This window comes from Mauremys reevesii, linkage group 10 (genome assembly GCF_016161935.1).
Source record: "Mauremys reevesii isolate NIE-2019 linkage group 10, ASM1616193v1, whole genome shotgun sequence".
In the NCBI taxonomy this organism is placed as follows: domain Eukaryota; kingdom Metazoa; phylum Chordata; order Testudines; family Geoemydidae; genus Mauremys; species Mauremys reevesii.
The window spans coordinates 29,183,605-29,204,528 of record NC_052632.1 but is presented as its reverse complement, the minus strand read 5'-3'; the positions used below and the strand labels follow the sequence as shown (position 1 = coordinate 29,204,528).

General features: G+C 40.8%; 1 protein-coding gene across 10 annotated transcripts in view; it reads right to left on the bottom strand.

Annotated features, from left to right (window-relative positions):
- FAM189A1 (family with sequence similarity 189 member A1) overlaps positions 1-20,924 on the bottom strand; it is a 424,039-nt gene that overhangs the window by 55,354 nt on the left and 347,761 nt on the right. For all 10 annotated transcript variants that reach the window (XM_039491769.1, XM_039491768.1, XM_039491766.1 and 7 more), the window contains one exon: positions 5,764-5,871. In XM_039491769.1, the coding sequence (XP_039347703.1) occupies positions 5,764-5,871 (108 nt within the window). The remainder of the gene's footprint in view (positions 1-5,763; positions 5,872-20,924) is intronic.

The following is a 20,924-nucleotide window of genomic DNA, read 5'->3' as shown; positions in this document are numbered from 1 at the left end:
GGATTTCTATGAGTAGCCAGTTTCTGGGGCTGGATATCACAGGGGAATGATTCAAAGGGACTCGGGGATTGGGGTGCCCCTATTGTTAACCTGAAGTTAGGGCTGGCACAGTCCAGAGGAAACTGCTCGAGCAGCTGAAAGGCTGGTGGTGTTAGGGAGCTGATAATCTGCTGGGCAAAAGCAAGACTCCTTCATTCTGAAAGCAGGGGGTAACAAGGCAACTCACTGTCCCAGGTCCCCTGAGAACTGTCACAGGGGGAGAAGGAAATGGGGAAGCAGATAGCCTCTGGCTTAAGGGAAGAAAGGGGGGCCCTTGTATGAGGGGAAGAGGGTAAGGGGAGGACACAAAGAATCCCTATTGGGGGAAAATTGGGGAATCCCAGGTTGGGAGGAATGGGCATGAACACAGAGCCACTCCCATGGGGGGGAAGGTGGGAAAGTGGGGGATGGGGACAGACCGGAGCCCCTGGCAATGGGGGTAGAATGGGGAACGTGAGCCTAGGAGGCATACAGAACCCCTAGTGGCAGGAGATTGAGGACCCTGGTGTGTGTGTGTGGGGGGAAGGGCAAGATGGTACACAAAGCCACTGTCCTGTGGGCAGACTGGGGGAATGGCAGCAGAGAGGAAACTCGGGGAATGGGGACACACACACAAACTCTGCCACGGTGCGGGAGAACGGGGACTCTGGATTGGGAGACTCTCAGAATATCTGGCAGGAGGAGTTGCTGAAACAGATGGGAATGGGAGCTAACAGGGATGATGAAGGAATGCAAGAAGCCACTGGTGTGGTATGTGCAACAAACCTGGCCTACCAAAACTGTGAAGTGTGAGATCCCTCCCACCCCCACCCATGTGTATATTTGAGATATAAATCATTACAGAACATATGCTGTACATACACTACCAAGAGTGCTGTGCAGGATGTTAACTACATGTGTCTACGGACTTCAACGGGAGCTGTGGAGGTTAATCCTTGTAAACTGCTTTGAAAATGTAAGGGGTAGATATTGTTCTAGTGCATTTATTTTAATTAAGCTGTCAGATAATAAATCAAGCAACACAATATATTATAATTAGGCAAACTTATTTTTAGGTTTTATTAGGTTCAAAAAATCAAATGAAATCACAGAAATATACTGGATTTCTTGGGTTAAAAATACCGGGCCTGTCTTTGCTTGCCTTATGATCATGAGTCAGACAGCAGATTTTACTAAACAGCCAATTTTATTTAAAAGTAGATCTGATTGGGAATTTTCTGATGAAAACTTTAATCTGAAAATGCTGTTTCGTTTAAACAAGAACTGTTCATGGGCACCTGTTTGCAGAAATATATCTGATTTGATGAAACTTTCATCTAGAAAGTTTTCTCAGGTCCAGGATGGAATTTCTGGTTAAAATGAGAGAGACACCCACCCCAGAATAGTCAATCACCATGGATGTGGGATCCAGGTTCAAGTCTCTAATTAACGGCAGGAACTTGAGCATCTGCCACACCCCACGAGTGCCCTAACCACCAAACTAGCGGCTCTCTCAGTCTCTTCTAGCAGAGTGGTCCAGCATTCACTGAGCCGGAGAGAATGACACTGTATCCTGGTGGTTAGGGCTATATAGCTAGAGCAGAGACTTGAACTTTGGTCTCCCTAGTCCCACGTAAGTGCCTTAACCACTGGGCAATTGGCTATTCTAGAGTGTCTCTCTCATTTTTCAGGGAAATTTCACCCCAAAATAGAATGAGACACTTTTTGGAATCTCAAAATTTTTGGTGGGATGGGAAAACCATTTCCCACATAGCTCTATTTAGGAGTCAGTATTTTCCATGGGGCTAAAAAATTAAATGCATTCCTACATCAAACAAGTTCACATGCATCATCAGTTGAATCTCCCATGCATGTTTCATCATGCTGCCTCTTTTGAAAGCTATGCTAATTTTTGAACAATTTACTTACAGATCAGGATCTCAAGCAGCTCCTTTGTTTTTGTGGTGGTGGTGAAGCTACTACTCAGTACACCGTTGGAAGCCTTTTTGTTTGGAATCCAACACATAGCATTGAAAACTGAGTCAGTGATAACAGCATCAAACAGACAAGGTCATGTTGAAGGTGGCCATGTGCAGAATTTTAGAATTATAAAACAAGGGGGGTTAATCCTAATCAAAGGCCAAGGTTCTGGTACATTTATTCCTTGATTATTATTATTTACTATTTGAATTTTGTAGCATCAAGCGGTCCCAGTCAGGAACTGGGCCTCACTCTATTAGCCTCTGTACCACAAGTAATGGAAGGATGATCTCTGCCCTAAAGATTTATATGCAGCTTCCTGCAGAGCAAGGTAGTACTTTAGATGACAAAGAGTATCAAAATCTGTCCCTAAGAAATTTGAATTTGGAGAGAGGATTATTTTAAAAGGGTTGGGGGATAATGCTAAAAACAGAGCTCTAAATGTAATTTAAAATATACAGTTTAAACATTGCTTACAAGTAAGTAACAGCACTGTACAGACAGGTGGTGTTTGAACACCACCCACAATCAATTATGAGACTATCATAAGCAAATGTAAAATTAAATGAGGACTATGAAAAAAGTGACATTTAAAAAGAGCATACATAAAAAGCAAGGAGAGCCTAGCTTGTGTTCAGCAATACTAGATTAGAAAAAAAAATATCAAGAAGGTGGTACTGTTAGACTCCAAGCAATGAATAATATAGGGAAGTGTAATCACCATGCATTTCGTCAAGGTCTTTGACTTCACATGCTTATTCTTGCAATACATATGGGAACAAATAAAAAGCTTAAACTTTATGCTCAAAGTAGTTAATTAAGTTTAGAATTATTTGTGATCAGTTTCCTTGTCTAGACAGTAAAAAAAAAAAGTCTCTGTGAGAACAACTGGAAACACATTTATTTATGCTCATATTGATGAATTCATGTGGAGCTGCCAGTTCAGTTTTATACCTTTAGGTACAGATGGCAGAACTGTTTATTGTGATTCAAAAATCTATGGGTTTTAGACTTGTGATTCCAAGGAGGGAGCTGTTAGCAGAAAAGTAGAATTAATAGATTTTCCTTAAGGCTTGAAAGTACAGGTTTGTTTTTTTAACAACTAAAGATCTTCAAATTCACAGGCAAATTTACCCTAAAGGTTGGTACAAATATGTAGCATTTCTGGACAACTCATCCAAGATCAGTGCATCAAATGTACATAATGTAAATGTCTATATGCAATAAAATACAGTGAGTTTCAACATGTGAATCTGGATAACAATTGGATGCACAAGCCATAAAGAAAGAAGATGATTCATGAAGCATAGCTGCAGATTTGTTAAGCTCTGTGTTGCTAAGCAATAGAACACCTATAGCATATGGGAATTACATCATTCACAGGGAAATTTGGATACTACAACAGAATTATATAATGTGATTAAAAAAGCCACCATCATTATCAACAGCTGTTATTCAAAGCCCACTGTGGAGTCCTGATAACAAATAAGAAGTTCTTTCCATCTGACTAACTTTTGGGGCAAGGAACACACTAATGCAGAATAGAAAATCATAGATAGAAGAGACATATTGGACCATATAGTTTACTATGTATAGTTTACAACAGTGCAGGATTGCTCCCTGCAGCCTGATTATGGATGGTAATGAAGTAGTATATTCTATTGGCATAGGAGGAGGATCTAACTATTCTACAGAGTAATAACAGAGCACTGAGTGAAATATGTTATAATATTTAAATAATTTTAATCTACAACTGCAATCATTCCCCCATGTTACTATCTTAACACTGCCAAGGTGAAACCCTCCTGTCACAAGATGGCAACAGGGATATGTTGTGCTTTAGTGAGGAGGAAGAAGAAGCAGAAACAGGGAAATGAACTTGTAAGCAAGGAAGTGAATCAGACTGGGGAGCCTACGGAGGAAAGAGGAGAAACAAACTTGGTTAAAAGTTTTTGTGTGAACAGGACCATTGGGGTTAGGACAATGAAAAGCAAAGAAAACCTCTGGGCCAGATGTTCAGCTAATGTAAGAAAGTGTGACTTCAGTGTAGCTAGGCTGATTTACATTAGCTGGGGATCTGGTCCCAGAAAGCTGAAGGAAAGGAAGAGAGGGAAAAATATCGGGGATAAATATGAAAAAATATGGATACCTTGAGGAGAGGAAAGATAGACTCTTCAGGACCTCTTGTCTCTGAAAGCAAGAAAAATAGAAGAAGGATGTCTAAGGCCATGAGAAGAAAGAAATATGGGATAGCTAAAAAACATGTAGAATTGGAAGATAAATATAAGGGAAGAGACAAAACAGAAACAAGGTGCAGAACAGAAGGTGAGAAAAGAGACTCAAAATGGAGAATCAGAGAGAACAAAGAACAAGAGAAAATGAAAGTGGGAAAAGGGGAAGAAATATAAATACATTTTCAAGGCTAACTCATTTTATTTCCTATTTAAGTTCCTATCTTTTTTGTACATGCTTTTCAGAAAAGGAGATCAGAAAGAAAAAGTATTGATTGTGGTTCAGAGAGTAGGGAAATGAATAATCTTCAGGCTAATCATGGCCATCGGGAAAAGAAGAGCAACCAAGCACTTTAATATTCCAGTGGGAACATTGTCATCTGTATGTTTTTGTTCCAGAGAAATGTGCTGCTAAATGACATAAAACAATCATGAGTTAAATTTCTCCGAATATTCATGACTACACTCCTGGGTGCATGACATTATTGTTACGCTAGACAGACTGATCTTATCAGGTCTGAGCATCAGTTATTCTCCCTTTCATTACTGAAAGGTGAGAAAACTCCTTTGTGATCAGGACCTTTAGTTATCAGGCATCTTGCAGCTGAGATCATTTACAGAAAAGGAAAAAAAACAGACCTATGGTTCTGTACAAAATACACTATATGATAAAAATCTTCTTTTGATTAATATTTTACACACACTGTCTCATGAACTGAAATGAGAGAACTCTTTCTCAATGCTGTTTATGACACGAAAGAAGGATTATGGAACAAGCACTGCATGTCTATTTATAAACACACACATACGCACAACTTATGTTATGCACCAATGAGAAACTGCATTTATATGCACGTTTGGAGCCATGACTGCATTGCACCTACTAATAAATATATCCCACCACCACCGCCCCACTCTCCCCCACCAATTACTTAAGGCTCCATACACACAAAAACTTTTGACCAAGTTTGTAACCAGTTGCTGGCACGTTTGACTGTAAAGGTGTTTTGTATCCATATGTGACATGATTAAAATGCAGTAAAATGGCAGCTAATGGTATTTTGCACCAGCCAGAGGCCTACACTCTCACATGGTTGTCTTTCTGTAATCAGTTCAAACTCACTGTTATTTTTTCCAGCTTAAACGGGACTACGCCTGTGTAACTAGTTGTGCCAGTCCTTCCTCCTAACTCTGTGCAGCATACCAAAGTGCATGATTGAATATACAGCGGTTGCTGCTTTGTGTATATGCCCTCTACTACAGCTGAGACAGTAATGGATAGCTCCCTAGATTCGCCAGAACTTACTTATACAGACAGTGTGATAGCTGAAAACTGAACTTGTTACTTGTCAAGTTAATGGTCACATCTTAGCAGTTTCAAAATCTTCCAGACAAAACTTTTATATCACATCAACCATCATTGACTTTACACCTCCCCATGTATATATTATAAATACATACATGTAAATATATCTGCATATAACGTACAGACATATTGACAGAGAGAATATAACTATCATTAAAATGCACTCACCATTTGCAAAACATCAGAAGAAACCATCTGCATGCAGCACATTGCAGTTGCCAAAGCACAGACAATTGTGGAGATGATATTGAGAGCACACACGCTGAACAACAGATCCTGTGAAAAGACACACAGCAGAATGTCACTTCTTATCTTGGTGATATAGATGACAGGATTGCAAATATTTTTAGCAGATATGATAATAAATGCTGTCAATTGTTATCTATTTGATATAATCTTAATTAGCTTTGTACAATTCACTCAGCATGTAACCCATTCTCTTATCCCAAACACACACTTAAAAAACAAAAAATAAAACTATATCCACAGAGATATCTGAGGACTAAAAATGTTTTTTTAAATGTTTCTGGATCTACACTCCACTGATGTTACACAAACTACTACAGCTTTTCTTGGGTACAAAATCCAACACATAACTGTTGCTAGAAAGAGACTATGAGTCTGACTTCTAATTTTTAGAAATACGCTGGCCAGTTTAATTGCTTTCAGTATTTTAAACATACAAGTTAGAACTTTATTTGCTTTTAAAAATGTCAGCAGAAAAACTGGTGAGGAATAAAGAGTTGTACACTCTTATTCCAGATAGTTTGCACCTCTGGAATAGCATGAGGGAAACCAAGAAAGATGGCAAAAGATGAAATTAGTCCATCTAGGTCTGCTACCTTGTGTTGAGTTAGTAGCTGTATTTAAAAGGAAAAAAACAGAATTAAATAATATATTGCCCAGATTTAAATACTTGAAATTAAAATAGCAGCATTTTGCCCAACACATTTACAATTTTTAAAATATATCCATTTCTTAGAGCAACCTCTTTTGCATTTAGTGCATCTAACACTGTAGAAAGATAACTGTGATTTACAATATCAACACAAAATTAATAAGCTAATATACTTTCTCCATATTTATTAATTGTGCAGTTGCTGCCCAGCTGATATACCTATTGGGTTATATTGTTGCAAGCACAGTGATGCTTGTAAGGAACTGAATGGCCAGGAGGTGAAAGTGGTTCACAGCGGATATTTGGAAAAAACCCTGTTAAATAGGGCACAATAGAACTTAATGGGTAAAGAACATTCTGGAAAATCTAAGTCTTTATCTTTAAAACTATGACATTTCTGTCCCTTCTAATAGCTAAATAACTTACATGCTGTAAACCAATGTACTGCTATCTTGTTGCTGAAGCAAGTCAGAAACAAAAGTACCAACAGATGCAAATTTATCCTTGCCATCTTAATTACATACTCCCCAAGTGACCAGCATTTCAAAATGGAAACCTGCCAACACCAGGGGGAAGCACACTAAATCCAGCAAATAGGTCAGCAAGTTCCAGTCACTTAACAGATACACTGAGCCGGATCTGTTCTTGCAGCTCTGGCTCAGCTGATAGCTTTGTACAATTCACTCAGCATGTAACCCATTCTCTTATCCCAAACACACACTTAAAAAACAAAAAATAAAACTATATCCACAGAGATATCTGAGGACTAAAAATGTTTTTTTAAATGTTTCTGGATCTACACTCCACTGATGTTACACAAACTACTACAGCTTTTCTTGGGTACAAAATCCAACACATAACTGTTGCTAGAAAGAGACTATGAGTCTGACTTCTAATTTTTAGAAATACGCTGGCCAGTTTAATTGCTTTCAGTATTTTAAACATACAAGTTAGAACTTTATTTGCTTTTAAAAATGTCAGCAGAAAAACTGGTGAGGAATAAAGAGTTGTACACTCTTATTCCAGATAGTTTGCACCTCTGGAATAGCATGAGGGAAACCAAGAAAGATGGCAAAAGATGAAATTAGTCCATCTAGGTCTGCTACCTTGTGTTGAGTTAGTAGCTGTATTTAAAAGGAAAAAAACAGAATTAAATAATATATTGCCCAGATTTAAATACTTGAAATTAAAATAGCAGCATTTTGCCCAACACATTTACAATTTTTAAAATGTATCCATTTCTTAGAGCAAGCTCTTTTGCATTTAGTGCATCTAACACTGTAGAAAGATAACTGTGATTTACAATATCAACACAAAATTAATAAGCTAATATACTTTCTCCATATTTATTAATTGTGCAGTTGCTGCCCAGCTGATATACCTATTGGGTTATATTGTTGCAAGCACAGTGATGCTATGAGAACTGAATGGCCAGGAGGTGAAAGTGGTTCACAGCGGATATTTGGAAAAAACCCTGTTAAATAGGGCACAATAGAACTTAATGGGTAAAGAACATTCTGGAAAATCTAAGTCTTTATCTTTAAAACTATGACATTTCTGTCCCTTCTAATAGCTAAATAACTTACATGCTGTAAACCAATGTACTGCTATCTTGTTGCTGAAGCAAGTCAGAAACAAAAGTACCAACAGATGCAAATTTATCCTTGCCATCTTAATTACATACTCCCCAAGTGACCAGCATTTGAAAATGGAAACCTGCCAACACAGGGGGGAAGCACACTAAATCCAGCAAATAGGTCAGCAAGTTCCAGTCACTTAACAGATACTCTGAGCCGGATCTGTTCTTGCTGCTCTGGCTCAGCTGTTTGATGGCTTCTCAGCCAGCTGGCTGGCACAGGGGAATAATGGATCAATTGGGTCCACAGCAGAAAGGCAGGAGGAGAGCCAGTCTCCCTCCCCCTCCCCATAATATGGAAGTGAAGGAGAACTAGTTCAAGCAAAAGGATGCACTGACAAACATCAAGAGTGTCAGGATACTTTAATGGGGTAAACTGGGGAGGCTCTGCAGATATTCAGCTGGTGAGCAGGTGGCACAAAAACAGAAAGAGAAGGAGAAGAAAAGATTGTGAAAGTCCTGGGCTTCATAGGTGAGCCCAGGTGATGAGCAGGAGAGAGACAGACATATGATTTACAGGGAGAGGAATGTCAATGACCAGGAACAAGAAACTTGGGCCATCAGAGGAGCATATGCAAGTGAAAATCTCGTACACAACAAAATTCTAGAACAGGTTCACCAAAGTAGTCTACATTACAATAATAATAAATATGTCGTTTGTATCCCCTGGCAGAAATATAAACTGTACAGTTCATGGATTCAGAAATCCACACATCACTCACTAAAAAGGATTCTGAAGGAAAACTCAGAATGTGAGGAAGAATGCACAGCAGACTCCAAAGAATACACAAGATAATCATGGAACACTATATTTGACATCATCTTCTCTAAAAACTTACTATTGCTGACTTCCAGTTTAATAATTTCTCTCTCTTTCATTACCCACACAGCAATCTGCTTTCCAACAAAGAAGAGACTCACCATCAGCCAATGGAATGACTTCAGATTTGCACAGGTGAAGATGAGAGCAAAATTTGACCATCTGTGTGCAACAGACTTTCATAATGTACCTGCAGTCATTTGCAGGTGCAACCAATGTCTTGTGGACATCCTCACAACTGAGTGACACCATAAATCAAAGTACTCAGTAAATGCCATCATTTGCACATATAAAAGATTGCCAGTACAAAACTGCCCATACTGGAGCAAAAAGTAGCTCCAGGCTTTGAAAATATGGGCTTGTAAGTCTGGACATGCAATAATAAAAACAGGCAAAAATAATTGTGAAAACTGATGTGATAGAATCAAGATAGTCTCCAAAGTTACTATGTTCCATAGTCCAGGTGGAACCCAAAAATCTTGTTAATTCATATGTGCAGATTAATACCTCCTATGCTCAAGTCACAAATTCAGTAATGAGTAAAGCTAATATTAATCAGAGGTGTTCTAGGACAATTCTGTTTCATGAAAACTTTTGAGATTTCAAAATTTGTTTTCATTCTTCATTGAAAGAAAACCAAAACCTTTAGAATGTTTTTGCTAAAATGGAATGATGTGAAAATATCAATTTTCTAACTGAAACTTGAGCTTTTTGATTCAGAAAGAGTGGATGTGTGTGTGGGTAGCCTGGTCACTAAGGCACTGGCCTGAGATGTGGGAGACCCATAGTCAAGTCCCTACTTGGCCTCATTGAGAGCAGAGTTTTTAATCCTAGATCACTCTAAATCAGGCAGAGCAGGGACTTGAACCTCTGTCTCTCCCACATTTCACACCAGTGGCCTAAGATCCTAATTACTCCCTACCCTCCCAAAACTTAGTTGAAATTGATATGTCTGTGAAACATTTCATTTCAAAGAAATGAAATTTCTTTGAAAGAGTTCCAACAAGGTCTAATAATAACATTGTTCTTTGTCCAACTGTAGGTAAAAATTGAAAAGTCTGCTGTTTCAAAACTGCTTGCTTATTCTGATCCTTTAACACTGTACAAATCTGCAACAGAGAGCAAAAAATAGAGCATGTGTAGGGAGGGAAAATTTCAGTCCCTGTCTGTCTCCCTCCCAAAAGCAAAATTTCAGAAAAGAGGAGGCACAAGGAGCATCTATGAAGAATGTCAAATAATGACTTCTCAATCTGAAGTAGCTCCAAGTCTAAAAGATCAATGTAAAGATATGAATGACAGGTCAAGTCAAATATAGAAAAACACAAATAAGGTTTGCAGAGCACACAGTATGACTTGGATCCTCACAAAGCTCCTACTATAGAATACAGGCACCTGTAAAGAAAGAAATCACCAAACAAGATTTGAACAGTTTGCCCATAAACCCCAAAATCAAACCTGCTGAGCTTTGTACTAAAGGATTTGGTGAAGCAGGAATATTAAAGCAGCAGCAAGAAGCAGACACAATAAATCCCGTACAGGACAACTGTCTTGCTGACTTCTCAAGGCCATGATTCAGTAAAGCACTTAAAACACATGCATAACTAAGTATGTGTTAAAAACCTACTGGGTGAAATTCTGTGCTCTCTCTCTAAAAGAGGTGCAGCACAGAACTTGCAGCCCAGGAGAGGGGGTGGGGGCAGGGTAAGGTGGCTTTAATTTTAAGCCATCTTTGCACCCTTTTGATCTTCAGGGGCCGGAAAAGCCTCCGGCAAAACTTAGACAGCCCTGTATGACTTACAGCAGATTCCTTGGGCTGCTCTAGGGACCACAATACTGCTCAGAATCTCCACAGTGCTGTGCCCCTATCATGCCATTCCAGCCCTTTACACAGCATAAAGGGACTGAAGTGAGGTAAGGATTTCACCCACTGAGTTCAGCACCTGCTTAGGTACTTTGCTCAACTGGGATCTATGACTGCAAGAAACTGTCCTCCTCTCTGAAAAGGTCACCGATAAAGAAGTTACTCACCTTGTGCAGTAACGATGGTTCTTTGAGATGAGTGTCCGTATGGGTGCTCCACAGTAGGTGTGCTTGTGTCCTTGTGCTGCTGATCAGAGAATTTTGGTAGCAGTGTCTGTTAGGCCAGCACATGTGCTGTCTCTCCTTGTGCCCTACCATGAGGCTAGCCAGAACACATGGTCTAACCTCCTCAGTTTCTTCTGTACCACAGTCATTGATAAGAACTCCAAAGTAGAAGGGAGCACCCATACGGACACACATCGTGAAGAACCATCATTACTGCACAAGGTGAGTAATTTTTTCTTGAGTAGTGTCCCTATGATTGTTCCATTGTAGGTGACCCCCAGCAGTACCCCTTCTCGAGGCCTGGGACTTCACAGTCGGGTCAGTTACAGATGACAGTATTGTGGAGCCGAAGATGTCATCAGAGACGGAGTCCCTAGTGATCACATAATGTTTTGCGAAGGTGTGGACTAATGCCCATGTCACTGCTCTACAGATCTCTGAGATTGGGACATTCTTGAAAAAGGCGACGGATGAGGAGATTGACCTTGTGGAGTGCGTACAAATAGTATTCAGAGAGGTCATATTGCTAACTTGGTGACATTGTCTGATACAGTTGGAGACCCACTTGAAAAGCTTTTGGGCCGATATTGCTGAGCCCTTGAATATTTCCCCAAGGAGAGGAAAAAAGTGGGGGACTTCCTTAAGGCCTTTGTTCTGTCCAGGTAGAAGGTTATGGCTCTTCTGATATCTAGGGTATGTGATATAGTCTCTGTTGTCTCGGTAAGGCTTAGGACAGAAGGTTGGAAGATGAATCAACTGGTTCATGTGAAACGGGGAGGTTACTTTAGGAACAAATTTTGGATGTGGTCTTAGCATAACCTTGTCCTGAAAGAATACCATATGGGGGGATGTGCCCTCAGAGACACTATTTCTCCTATTCTCCAGGCCAAAGTAATTGCTAACAGGAAGGCTGTTTTCATTGAGAGGTAAGTAAGCAAACAGATGGCCATAGGTTCGAAGGGAGGCCTGGTCAGTCCTTTTAGTACCAGGTTTAAGTCCCATGCGGGAGTGGGAAGCCAAGTTTGTGGCAAGAGTTTTACTATACCCTTAAGGAACCTTCTGGTAGTTGTGTGACAGAACTGAGTACCCTCCTACTAGATAGTGGAAAGCAGTTATAGCTGCTAGGTGGACTCTAAAAGAGCTTATAAACAGCCCCAATCTTTTTAGGGCCAGTGCACAGTCTAAGTTGTGTGTAAGAATCACAGATGTCCCAACAAATCTCCCCGACATACACCAAATCCGAAATCTGGACCATTTTTGCAGGTAGGTACATTGTGCTGAGGATTTTTCTGCTGTGTAATAATACCTCTTGTGCTTCCGTCAAACAGGAGCTCTGCAGGTGTTTGAGCCAAGAAGGAGCCATACCTTGAGGTGGAGAATTGCTGGGTTGGGACATAGAGTATGCCCTCTGTTCTGTGAGAGGAAATGCGGAATCAGTAGGAAAGAGATCGGTGGGTGCATCGCGAGCTGTGACAGGTAAGGATACCAGGTCTGTCTCGGCCACAAAGGAGTGATCAGAATGACCTGTACTTAATCTCTTTTTATTTCCAGGAGGACCTTTGATAGCAGGGGGAAGGAAGGGAAAGGTGTAAAGGAGATCCCCATCCCAAGGGAGGAGGAGAGCATCACCTAGGGAGTGTTGTCCTATTTCTGGGCTGGAACATTTCTTGTTCTGGGAAGTGGTGAACAAGTCTGTGGCTGGTGTCATCCACTGCCTGAATGGATTGTGAAGTACTACTGGCTCTAGTTCCCATTTGTGGTTGTGTGGGAATTTGCGACTGAGACTCTGCCACTGAGTTCTGCGTACCTGGGAGGTAGGCTGCCGACAGTGTGATGCTGTTGGGAGATGCACCAGTTCCATAGTTTCATCACCTCCGCACAGAGGGAAGGAGACCAGGCTCCCCTTTGTCAATTTATGTAGAACATACAGGCAACGTTGTCTGTTAGGACTTTTGTGTGTGGCCCTTTGATCAGCAGAAGGAAGTAGGCACAGGCAGTCCTGACTGGCCTTAGCTCGAGGAGGTTGATGTGGGGGGGATCTCTCTACAAGTGACCATTTTCAGTTTCTGCTGAGTCAGGCGGAAGTTCCATTTAAGCCAAGGAAAACAGAAGTAAAAGGCAACAGGAAATTTTACTAAGGACTTCAAAATAATTAGTGAGGACCACAAGACTTCACTTTTTTTTTAAAAAAAACAAGCTTATACAAAATATAGTATTAACACATATACCTTAAATATTTTTTAAAAAAATCAACAGAAATAGTTGCTTTAGAGTCAAACATTCACAATCACTTTTTGTAACTCCAAGACTGGACTAGTATGTTATGAGACCCCAATCTAATTTAATTGTTCTAATTTAGTGAAATGTAAAATAAAATTGGTAACAAAAATGAAATAGTTATTTTTTATATTCTTTGAGCTTATTAATTCAAGGTGTTAGAGAAGAGCAACTGGGTTGTTATTGTTAGGTTTGTCTGCCCACCCTTAGACTGTGAGCTCCTTGGAGTACAGATCATCCTTTTTGAATGTTTGGAGAGTAGCTAGCACATACTGGGCACTTCCATAAATAAGTAGATTATGATAATATGCAACAATTATAATTTTACCTTGTAGTTTTAAGAGAGTGCATCATTTAAACAATATACTGAAACTACAATGCCTCATAGGTATTCTACAGTCATACCACGGTAAAATGCACAAGGAGGAGGATTTTTTAAATTTGTAAGATAGGTAAGAGAATTATAAAAGTGTACTGCCTAGGAGAAATGTGCTGGCTAGACTGAAAAACCTGCAACCTGCTTCTACACTCAAAAAGCAGAAAATAATCCTTTTTTCTGTGGTTCACTTGACCTTATTTTACAAGCCCATTATAATTGGATGTGATATCATTGACCATACATCAGGACTGGGATTTTAAGGCAGCATTCTTAGCAGAAAACCTCACTTTAAAAGGTCATTGAGATTTTAAGTAAACATTGTAGTTTTTATTTTCAGTTTCTCTTCTGAGGGAATTGCGGATTGTAAAATGTTTCAGTTTGTTTTTAAATTACTTATTTTTAGTCAAAAGATTCAAACAATGAGATGGTCAGAGAAATCCATGCATTGACTGAAGGTTTGTCTGTCCTTTTATGGCAGGACATAACACCTGAATGCTACTCCTATTTTTCTAATGCTGCTCTTGGGATTCCATATTACTTTTAATGTTGTTATGCAGCATATGCTACAAGAAGTGATTTGTAATGAGCTTCAGAGCAAAGCGTAAAAGACTGAATCAGGAGGTGGCTTTCAGAGTCAGTGACCCAGTAAAGGCTGACTACAATTTTTTCACTAGTCTCCTGTTTGATATTATACAGTGTATGTAAAATGATTACAAAAGCAATCCTCCCCTGAAAATGAATGAAAAATTTCAAGTATTTGTAGGTATATCTTGTTTAAAACATGTTACACACTCTACTTGTAAACAAAAATACAATAAAGAATGCTTAATGTACATAATTAAACATGTTACAATAATTTATAAAGTTAAGTGGTTCAAAACAGATTTGAGAAATGTTCTGTAAATTACATACATAAATAATGTTTTCTCTCTCTCCCTTCAAGCTTGCACATTTAATCACCCGCACATTTTCCACTGTGACTGAAATAAGAACAAAGAGGCTCTTGTTTTGCTCAAGGCATTTACATACACAATACTGTATATAATACAGGCAAAGAACTGTTTGTTTAAAGCATCCCACAAAAACAGAATATAAGCCACCTTCTGTGCTATAAACATAATGCACTTCCTAAAGGAAAAGGCTTCTTTATGCTTAATGAAGTGAATTAGTTTTACACACAAAACATGAAGATATTTGTTTCCCCCTCTTTCAGCTAAAATGTTTGGTTCTGTTCTGTGCAGTTGCACTTTGCACGGCCCACTGCTGTGTTTGCCTATTTAGAATTCTCTTTCCAGGCGTTATAATGATCTCACCTGTGCACTTCTACAGCTTCAGCAGTGACTTTTGAAAGCACACACATCAGCACTGTGCAGAAAGTACTTTCCGTTACGTTCAAAACAGGAGATATGAAACTCCTTTAGAGTTGATCACTAGTCTCATGGTGTTTTACATAATGGGTTTTTAAATGTTTCATCTAAAATGGAATTAAGTCAATTTATCCAATGCACTACTTACTCCTGGAGGAATTCTGCACCACTGTGTATTTATGTCCCTCATAGTTTTCTTTGCTTCCCACAGAAAAATGACTTTGACAGGGAAGCCACAAAGTGGTCATGTGACCCTGCCCCAGCAACATGTTTTAGGTGCCCAGGGCAGCTGGCAGAGAGGTAAATCACTATGGGGCAGTAAGCGGAACTGGGGAAGACCCGTCTGCTGGCTCCTACCCTGAGCCCAGGCTCAGCTGCTAGTCCCGCCTGGGCTGGGGAGGATGAGATTTCCTCTTCCCCTGCATGGCATCCAGAGCCGGGTCAAACCCACCCCCAGATTTCTACCCCAGCTTCAGGAAGCTCTGCAAACTCCCCCTCTTCCTGCACCCATCACTCCTCAACTGCAGGGGAAGGGATCCCTGTAGAGGGAGCTGCTCCCCCATCCACCCAACCCCCGTACATCCAGGCCCCCTCATACCAAGACCCTCCCGTCGAGCCAGAACCTTCCACCCCGCAATGAGCCCCATACCCTCTGCACCCAGATCCCCACTCCACTGAGCCCCACTCCCCAGGCATCTGGTCCCCCCATTGAGGCCCTCACACCGACCCCCCTGCCAAGCTCTATCCCCCCCCGCTGAGCCCCAACCACCTTCACCAGGACCCCCCTTGCAGAGTCCCATTACCTTGACACCCAGAACCCCTCAACAATCCCCTGTGCATCCATATCTCCCACTGAGCCACCTGCACCCAGATTGCCACACATAGGTCCCCCCACACTAAGCCCCTCCACACTTGGATCCTGTCTTGCTGAGCCTGGCTGCCCACACTGGATGCACCTGGCATGGACAGGCAGTTCCCTGTGGTGTTTCTGGGGCAGGCCCGGTCTTTGCGCTGCATCAGGGTTGGGTGCAGCCTCACTGTGAGTCCGTGTCCCAGGAGGGTGGGGGAGCTGCACAGTGATGTGCAGCCAGTGGCCTGTGCTCCCCAGTGCCATGCTGGAGCCTCCACATTTATTTGACAAATACAATTTGCAGAATTTTAAAATACTGTACGCAGAATTTTTACTTTTTTTGGCCCTCTGGAGTAATTACTAAAGCAGACAGCGGCTCACACACTGTGTTTTATTTATCCGCTAAAAGATAAAGAGAAAGGCATACTATAAACCCCAAATTGCTGTTAATAGGGGAAAAGAGAGCCGCAAAATAAATCTTGTACTCACAAATACTTTACTGTGTTTATGAAGATTATTGATGGCTGTGTTCACTTTTCAGCAAACTTCAGGCTAACTCATGTAAAGCAAAGTTCATTCCAGTTATGAAAAGAAATGAAACACAGAAAACATAACAGAGCCTGTACAATTACTACTTCTAAAGAAAAACACAGAAAGGTGCCAGATGACAAAAATTATAAAAGCATGCAAATTCAGAAGCACTAGGGAGTCAGACCTCTAGAGTGTTTTATTCAACCAATAGGTTTTTGTTATTATTGTTGTTGAGTTAAGTAATAATCTAGATGATTCAACTGCCTGCTATTGGCATCTTATAGAGCATGGATTGAAATATCTAATGGATAGCCCAGTTATATCTGGATTTTAGGAATTCTTTCTATAGAAAAAGATAATTATGGATGGCTAAAGCCCATAACAAAGTGCAGAGTCATAAAATTTTGTATTCTCCCCCTCCAAAGAGAGGATGATCACTATAAATGCTATAAATCTATTTTTAGTACAAAGCATTATTTTGTCATAGTTTATATTTTCAAAACTAGAAAGCAGAAGCTCGGGTTACAGAATAAAGAGATGCATATAAAATATGGTACAACAGTGACACTGGTGCCACTAAAAGTACAGGTCATACAGAAAGGTCAAACACCAGTAGAACAAATCTCACATGACTCATTAGCATTTGATTTCTAATATACTATAAGTCACCTTCAACCATGACCCACCCCCTTGGCACATGTAGAGAGGGAAGAAAAAGGTTAAAATTATTCCCTTTCTTCCTCCCTCCCACTCTGCAAACTCCAGGAACAGCACATAACCCAAGAGTTGCTGTCCATTCTGGATTTTTCAGTTGTCTGAGTCTTCCTTGGGAATTATTCTAGGACCTCACAAAAACCAGTGCTTCATTTTTATTCATATCTAACTCCTTTAGAACAATAGCTGATCACTGGAGGAGTAGCTGATTCCAAGTAGCCAAGGGCTTCTGCAAGGTGGGAGGGGTAGTTCAGTAGTTCAAGCATTGGCCTGCTAAACCCAGGGTTGTGAGCTCAATTCCTGAGGGGGCCATTTAAGGATCTAGGGCAAAAATCTGAGGATTGGTCCTGCTTTGAGCAGTGAGTTAGACTAGATGACCTCTTGAGGTCCCTTCCAACCCTGATAGTCGATTGCCTCTTTTTGAATTCTTTTAATGTGACTCAGATTGCTTTCCAGGGTTAAATTAAATGTTTGGGGCAGAAATTATGGCACAAAGCAAGAATATCCATATTTCCAAGGACTCCTTTTTCAGATGCAAAAGGCCCATAACTAAGGAGATGGCCTTTTTGAGTATTGCTATCACTGCAGTTTTGTTCCCAAGTGGGACACAGGATTAGCAGATTTTAAAACGTGGTCCTACATCTAGGAACAAACAACATACTACAGCATGGCAGCCTATCCTGGGAAGTGGTGACTCTGAAAAGGAGTTGAGAGTCATGCTGGCTAATTCATATGAGCTCCCAGTGCTACAAAGTGGCCCAAAAGACTAATGTGATACTTGAATGAATAAATGGGAATATTGAGTAAGTAGATTATATTATCTCTGCAATTGGCATTGGTGTGATTGCTACTGGAATACTGCGTCTAGTTCTGGTGTCCCGGTTTCAAGAACTCAGACATGATTCAGAAATGAGCCCTAAGAATGATTAAAGGATTGGAAAAAACATTCCTTATAGTCACAAACTCAAGAAGATCAATCTATTTAGTTTATCAAAGAGAAGGTTAAGGAGTGATATGATCACAGCCTATAAGAACCTACAGCGGGAACAGAAATTTGATAATAGAGGGCTCCCTACTACAGCAAAGAAAGGTATAAACAAGATTCAATGATTAGAAGTTGAAGTTAGATAAATTTAGACTAGAAACAAGGTGAAAATTTTTAACAGTGAAGATAATTAAGCATTGCAACAGCTTACTAAGAGTTACTGTAGATTCTTCACCAGTGGACATTTTTCTAAAATATGTGCTCTATATAAAACAGGAACTGATTCCACGAAGTCCTACAGCCAGTATTTTACTGGATGTCAGACTTGATAATCACAATGATCCTTTTCTGGTCTGAGAATGCCTAAATCTATGACACTGCATGCTATACAATCGTATTATAGCCACGTTATAACCCCCATTTGGTCTCAGTTATTTTTTGTAAAAGTCAGGGACAGATTGTGGGCTTCTGTGAATTTTTGGCTGTGACCTGTCTTAAAAATAACCATGATAAAATCTTAACCTCACTGATAATTACTAAATACGTAACTGTGGTGAGATCTCTCCATGTCAGTAAGGGAGTCAGCTGTTTTCAAGCAGGCAGTTTGAATGAATGACTTCTGAAAAGGCAGTAGGCCTGACCAGGAGCAGGGAGTCCAAACTGCCTAGTGTTTCTTGCATTCAGGAGGTAAAATGCTAGTCCTAGACCAGAGGCTGCGGCCTGATATGCTTTGGGGCATGCCCAGTCCCTAGACCCCAGTCCAGGTATCTTGGCTGTGTGTGGAGGATCTCTGCAAGTCGTTGGGAATAAGGCTTGTGATCAGGAAGAGGCAGCTAAAGCAATGCCGTAAACAGCCTGATACTGGTACAAGTTTGCCAGGTCTCAAACTGGCTGATAAAACCTTATGCTGTGCTTGTGTTCATCTAGCAGGAGTAGCTCCCAAGCCTTAGGGATGCCACCTCTGTGTGGATCACTGGACCCCTTGCATGTGGTCACACATGGAACCCACAGAATGGAATCTCACATCACAGAAGTGATGTGCACACCTTGTGCAGTCCTCCCAAATCCTACAACCTCCTTACACACTCACCCTCTTTCCCCAGAGCTACATAGATCTACAAAGAAAGGAGCAGGATATTTATTTTTATGAATAATCCTTTAATTGGTTTCCCAAATTTAGACTGTTCCTATAGTTCCTTTATACCATTAACTGCTAACCCCAAGGGATTTCTCTCTCACAGAAGCCTTCCTGTGCTCTCTCCTCCATTACAGTCACAGGCACACTCAGGAGTTTGTAAATTGTTGAAATAAAGCTGCTGCTATACCCTTGAGAGTTCAGAACTTCTTCAAAAGAGTAAGAAATGTTAGTTTCACAGATTTGTGGCCCTATAAAATGTCACAGTTGGAGATATGCAGAGAGGCTGCATAGGAGAAGATCAAAAGTTAAATATAATTCTTCAAAGGAACAGAGACCCTCAGGCAAAGACATTCACAGGGCAACCAATTCCCATAATTCTACCTAATTTTGAAAGTTATATTAGATGAGCTAGATGAAAATGTTTTCTATGTGGAAAAAGGGGTGAGTTTTTTTGTGGGGGAGGGAGCTGGAATTTAACCCATTGTTTTATATTCTTCAAGATTTACCCGAGTTTTAAAATAGCCAAATATTCCCTAGGTCCTTGAGATTCAGATATAAAAAAAGTAAATTTATTAAAATGACCTGAATTTATATAGCACAGTTTCCATATATAGGCAACCTCTCCAAATTCCTAATATCTCACCAATAAGAAGTGACAGCATCTGGAGCAAATACCAAATTCTAAGGAGAATAATCATTTTTATTGATCTGATTCTGTCAAACCATGTTGGGGTAGATACACCCACCTCATTAAGTATTGCCTTGATCTTACAAAAAAGAAAGGGATATTGTACATAAGGTGTGGAGATTATGACCCTGAGATGAGAGTGTGAGCTTTGGCTAACTAAATGGTGCATTACTGTAAGTCTGTGCCCTTGTGTCCCCAGTGGCTCTCTGTTGTCCCTACTAGTAGGCTTTCTATGAAGTGTGTTGTAAAGCCAGCAAACAAGCTGAATCATTCAGCGATGGGAGGCAAATTCAGGATATAGGTCTCAAGGGGAAATATAAAAAAAAGTCATTTGCATAAAATGCTGTATCAAACAGATGGCAAAAATCTTGTTCAGTAATGCTGCCAAAGTGAGAACATAGGTTAGCTGTTGAGTGTATGAAGCAGGGGCGGCTCTAGGATTTGCGCCACCCCAAGCAGGGCGGCATGCCGCGGGGGGCACTCTAGCGGTCGCCGGTCCCGCGGCTCCAGTGGACCACCCGCAGACGTGCCTGCGGATGCTCCACCGGAGCCGCGGGACCAGCGGCCCCTCCGCAGGCACGTCTGCGGGAGGTCTACCGGAGCCGCGGTCCCAGTGGACCTTCCGCAGGCATGCCTGCAGGAGGTCCACCGGAGCCGCCTGCCGCCCTCCCACTGGGACGCCGCCCCAAGCGCGTGCTTAGCGCGCTGGGGTCTGGAGCCGGCCCTGGTATGAAGTGTTTCTAATAAAATCCAAAACACTGAAAAAGAAAAAAAAATTGGTGTTACCGTCAAAACCTAAGAAAAAGTTTGTGCAAACTTTCCATGGGGCTAAACTAGGGCTTATCAACTAATCTGGTGGCTACTGCTACACAGACAGCAAAAAGTGTGCGTCTCCCTGAAACCCACTACCTAGTAAGAGCCTTATTGTTGGTGAATGATATTATCCATGTCTGTGTATAGA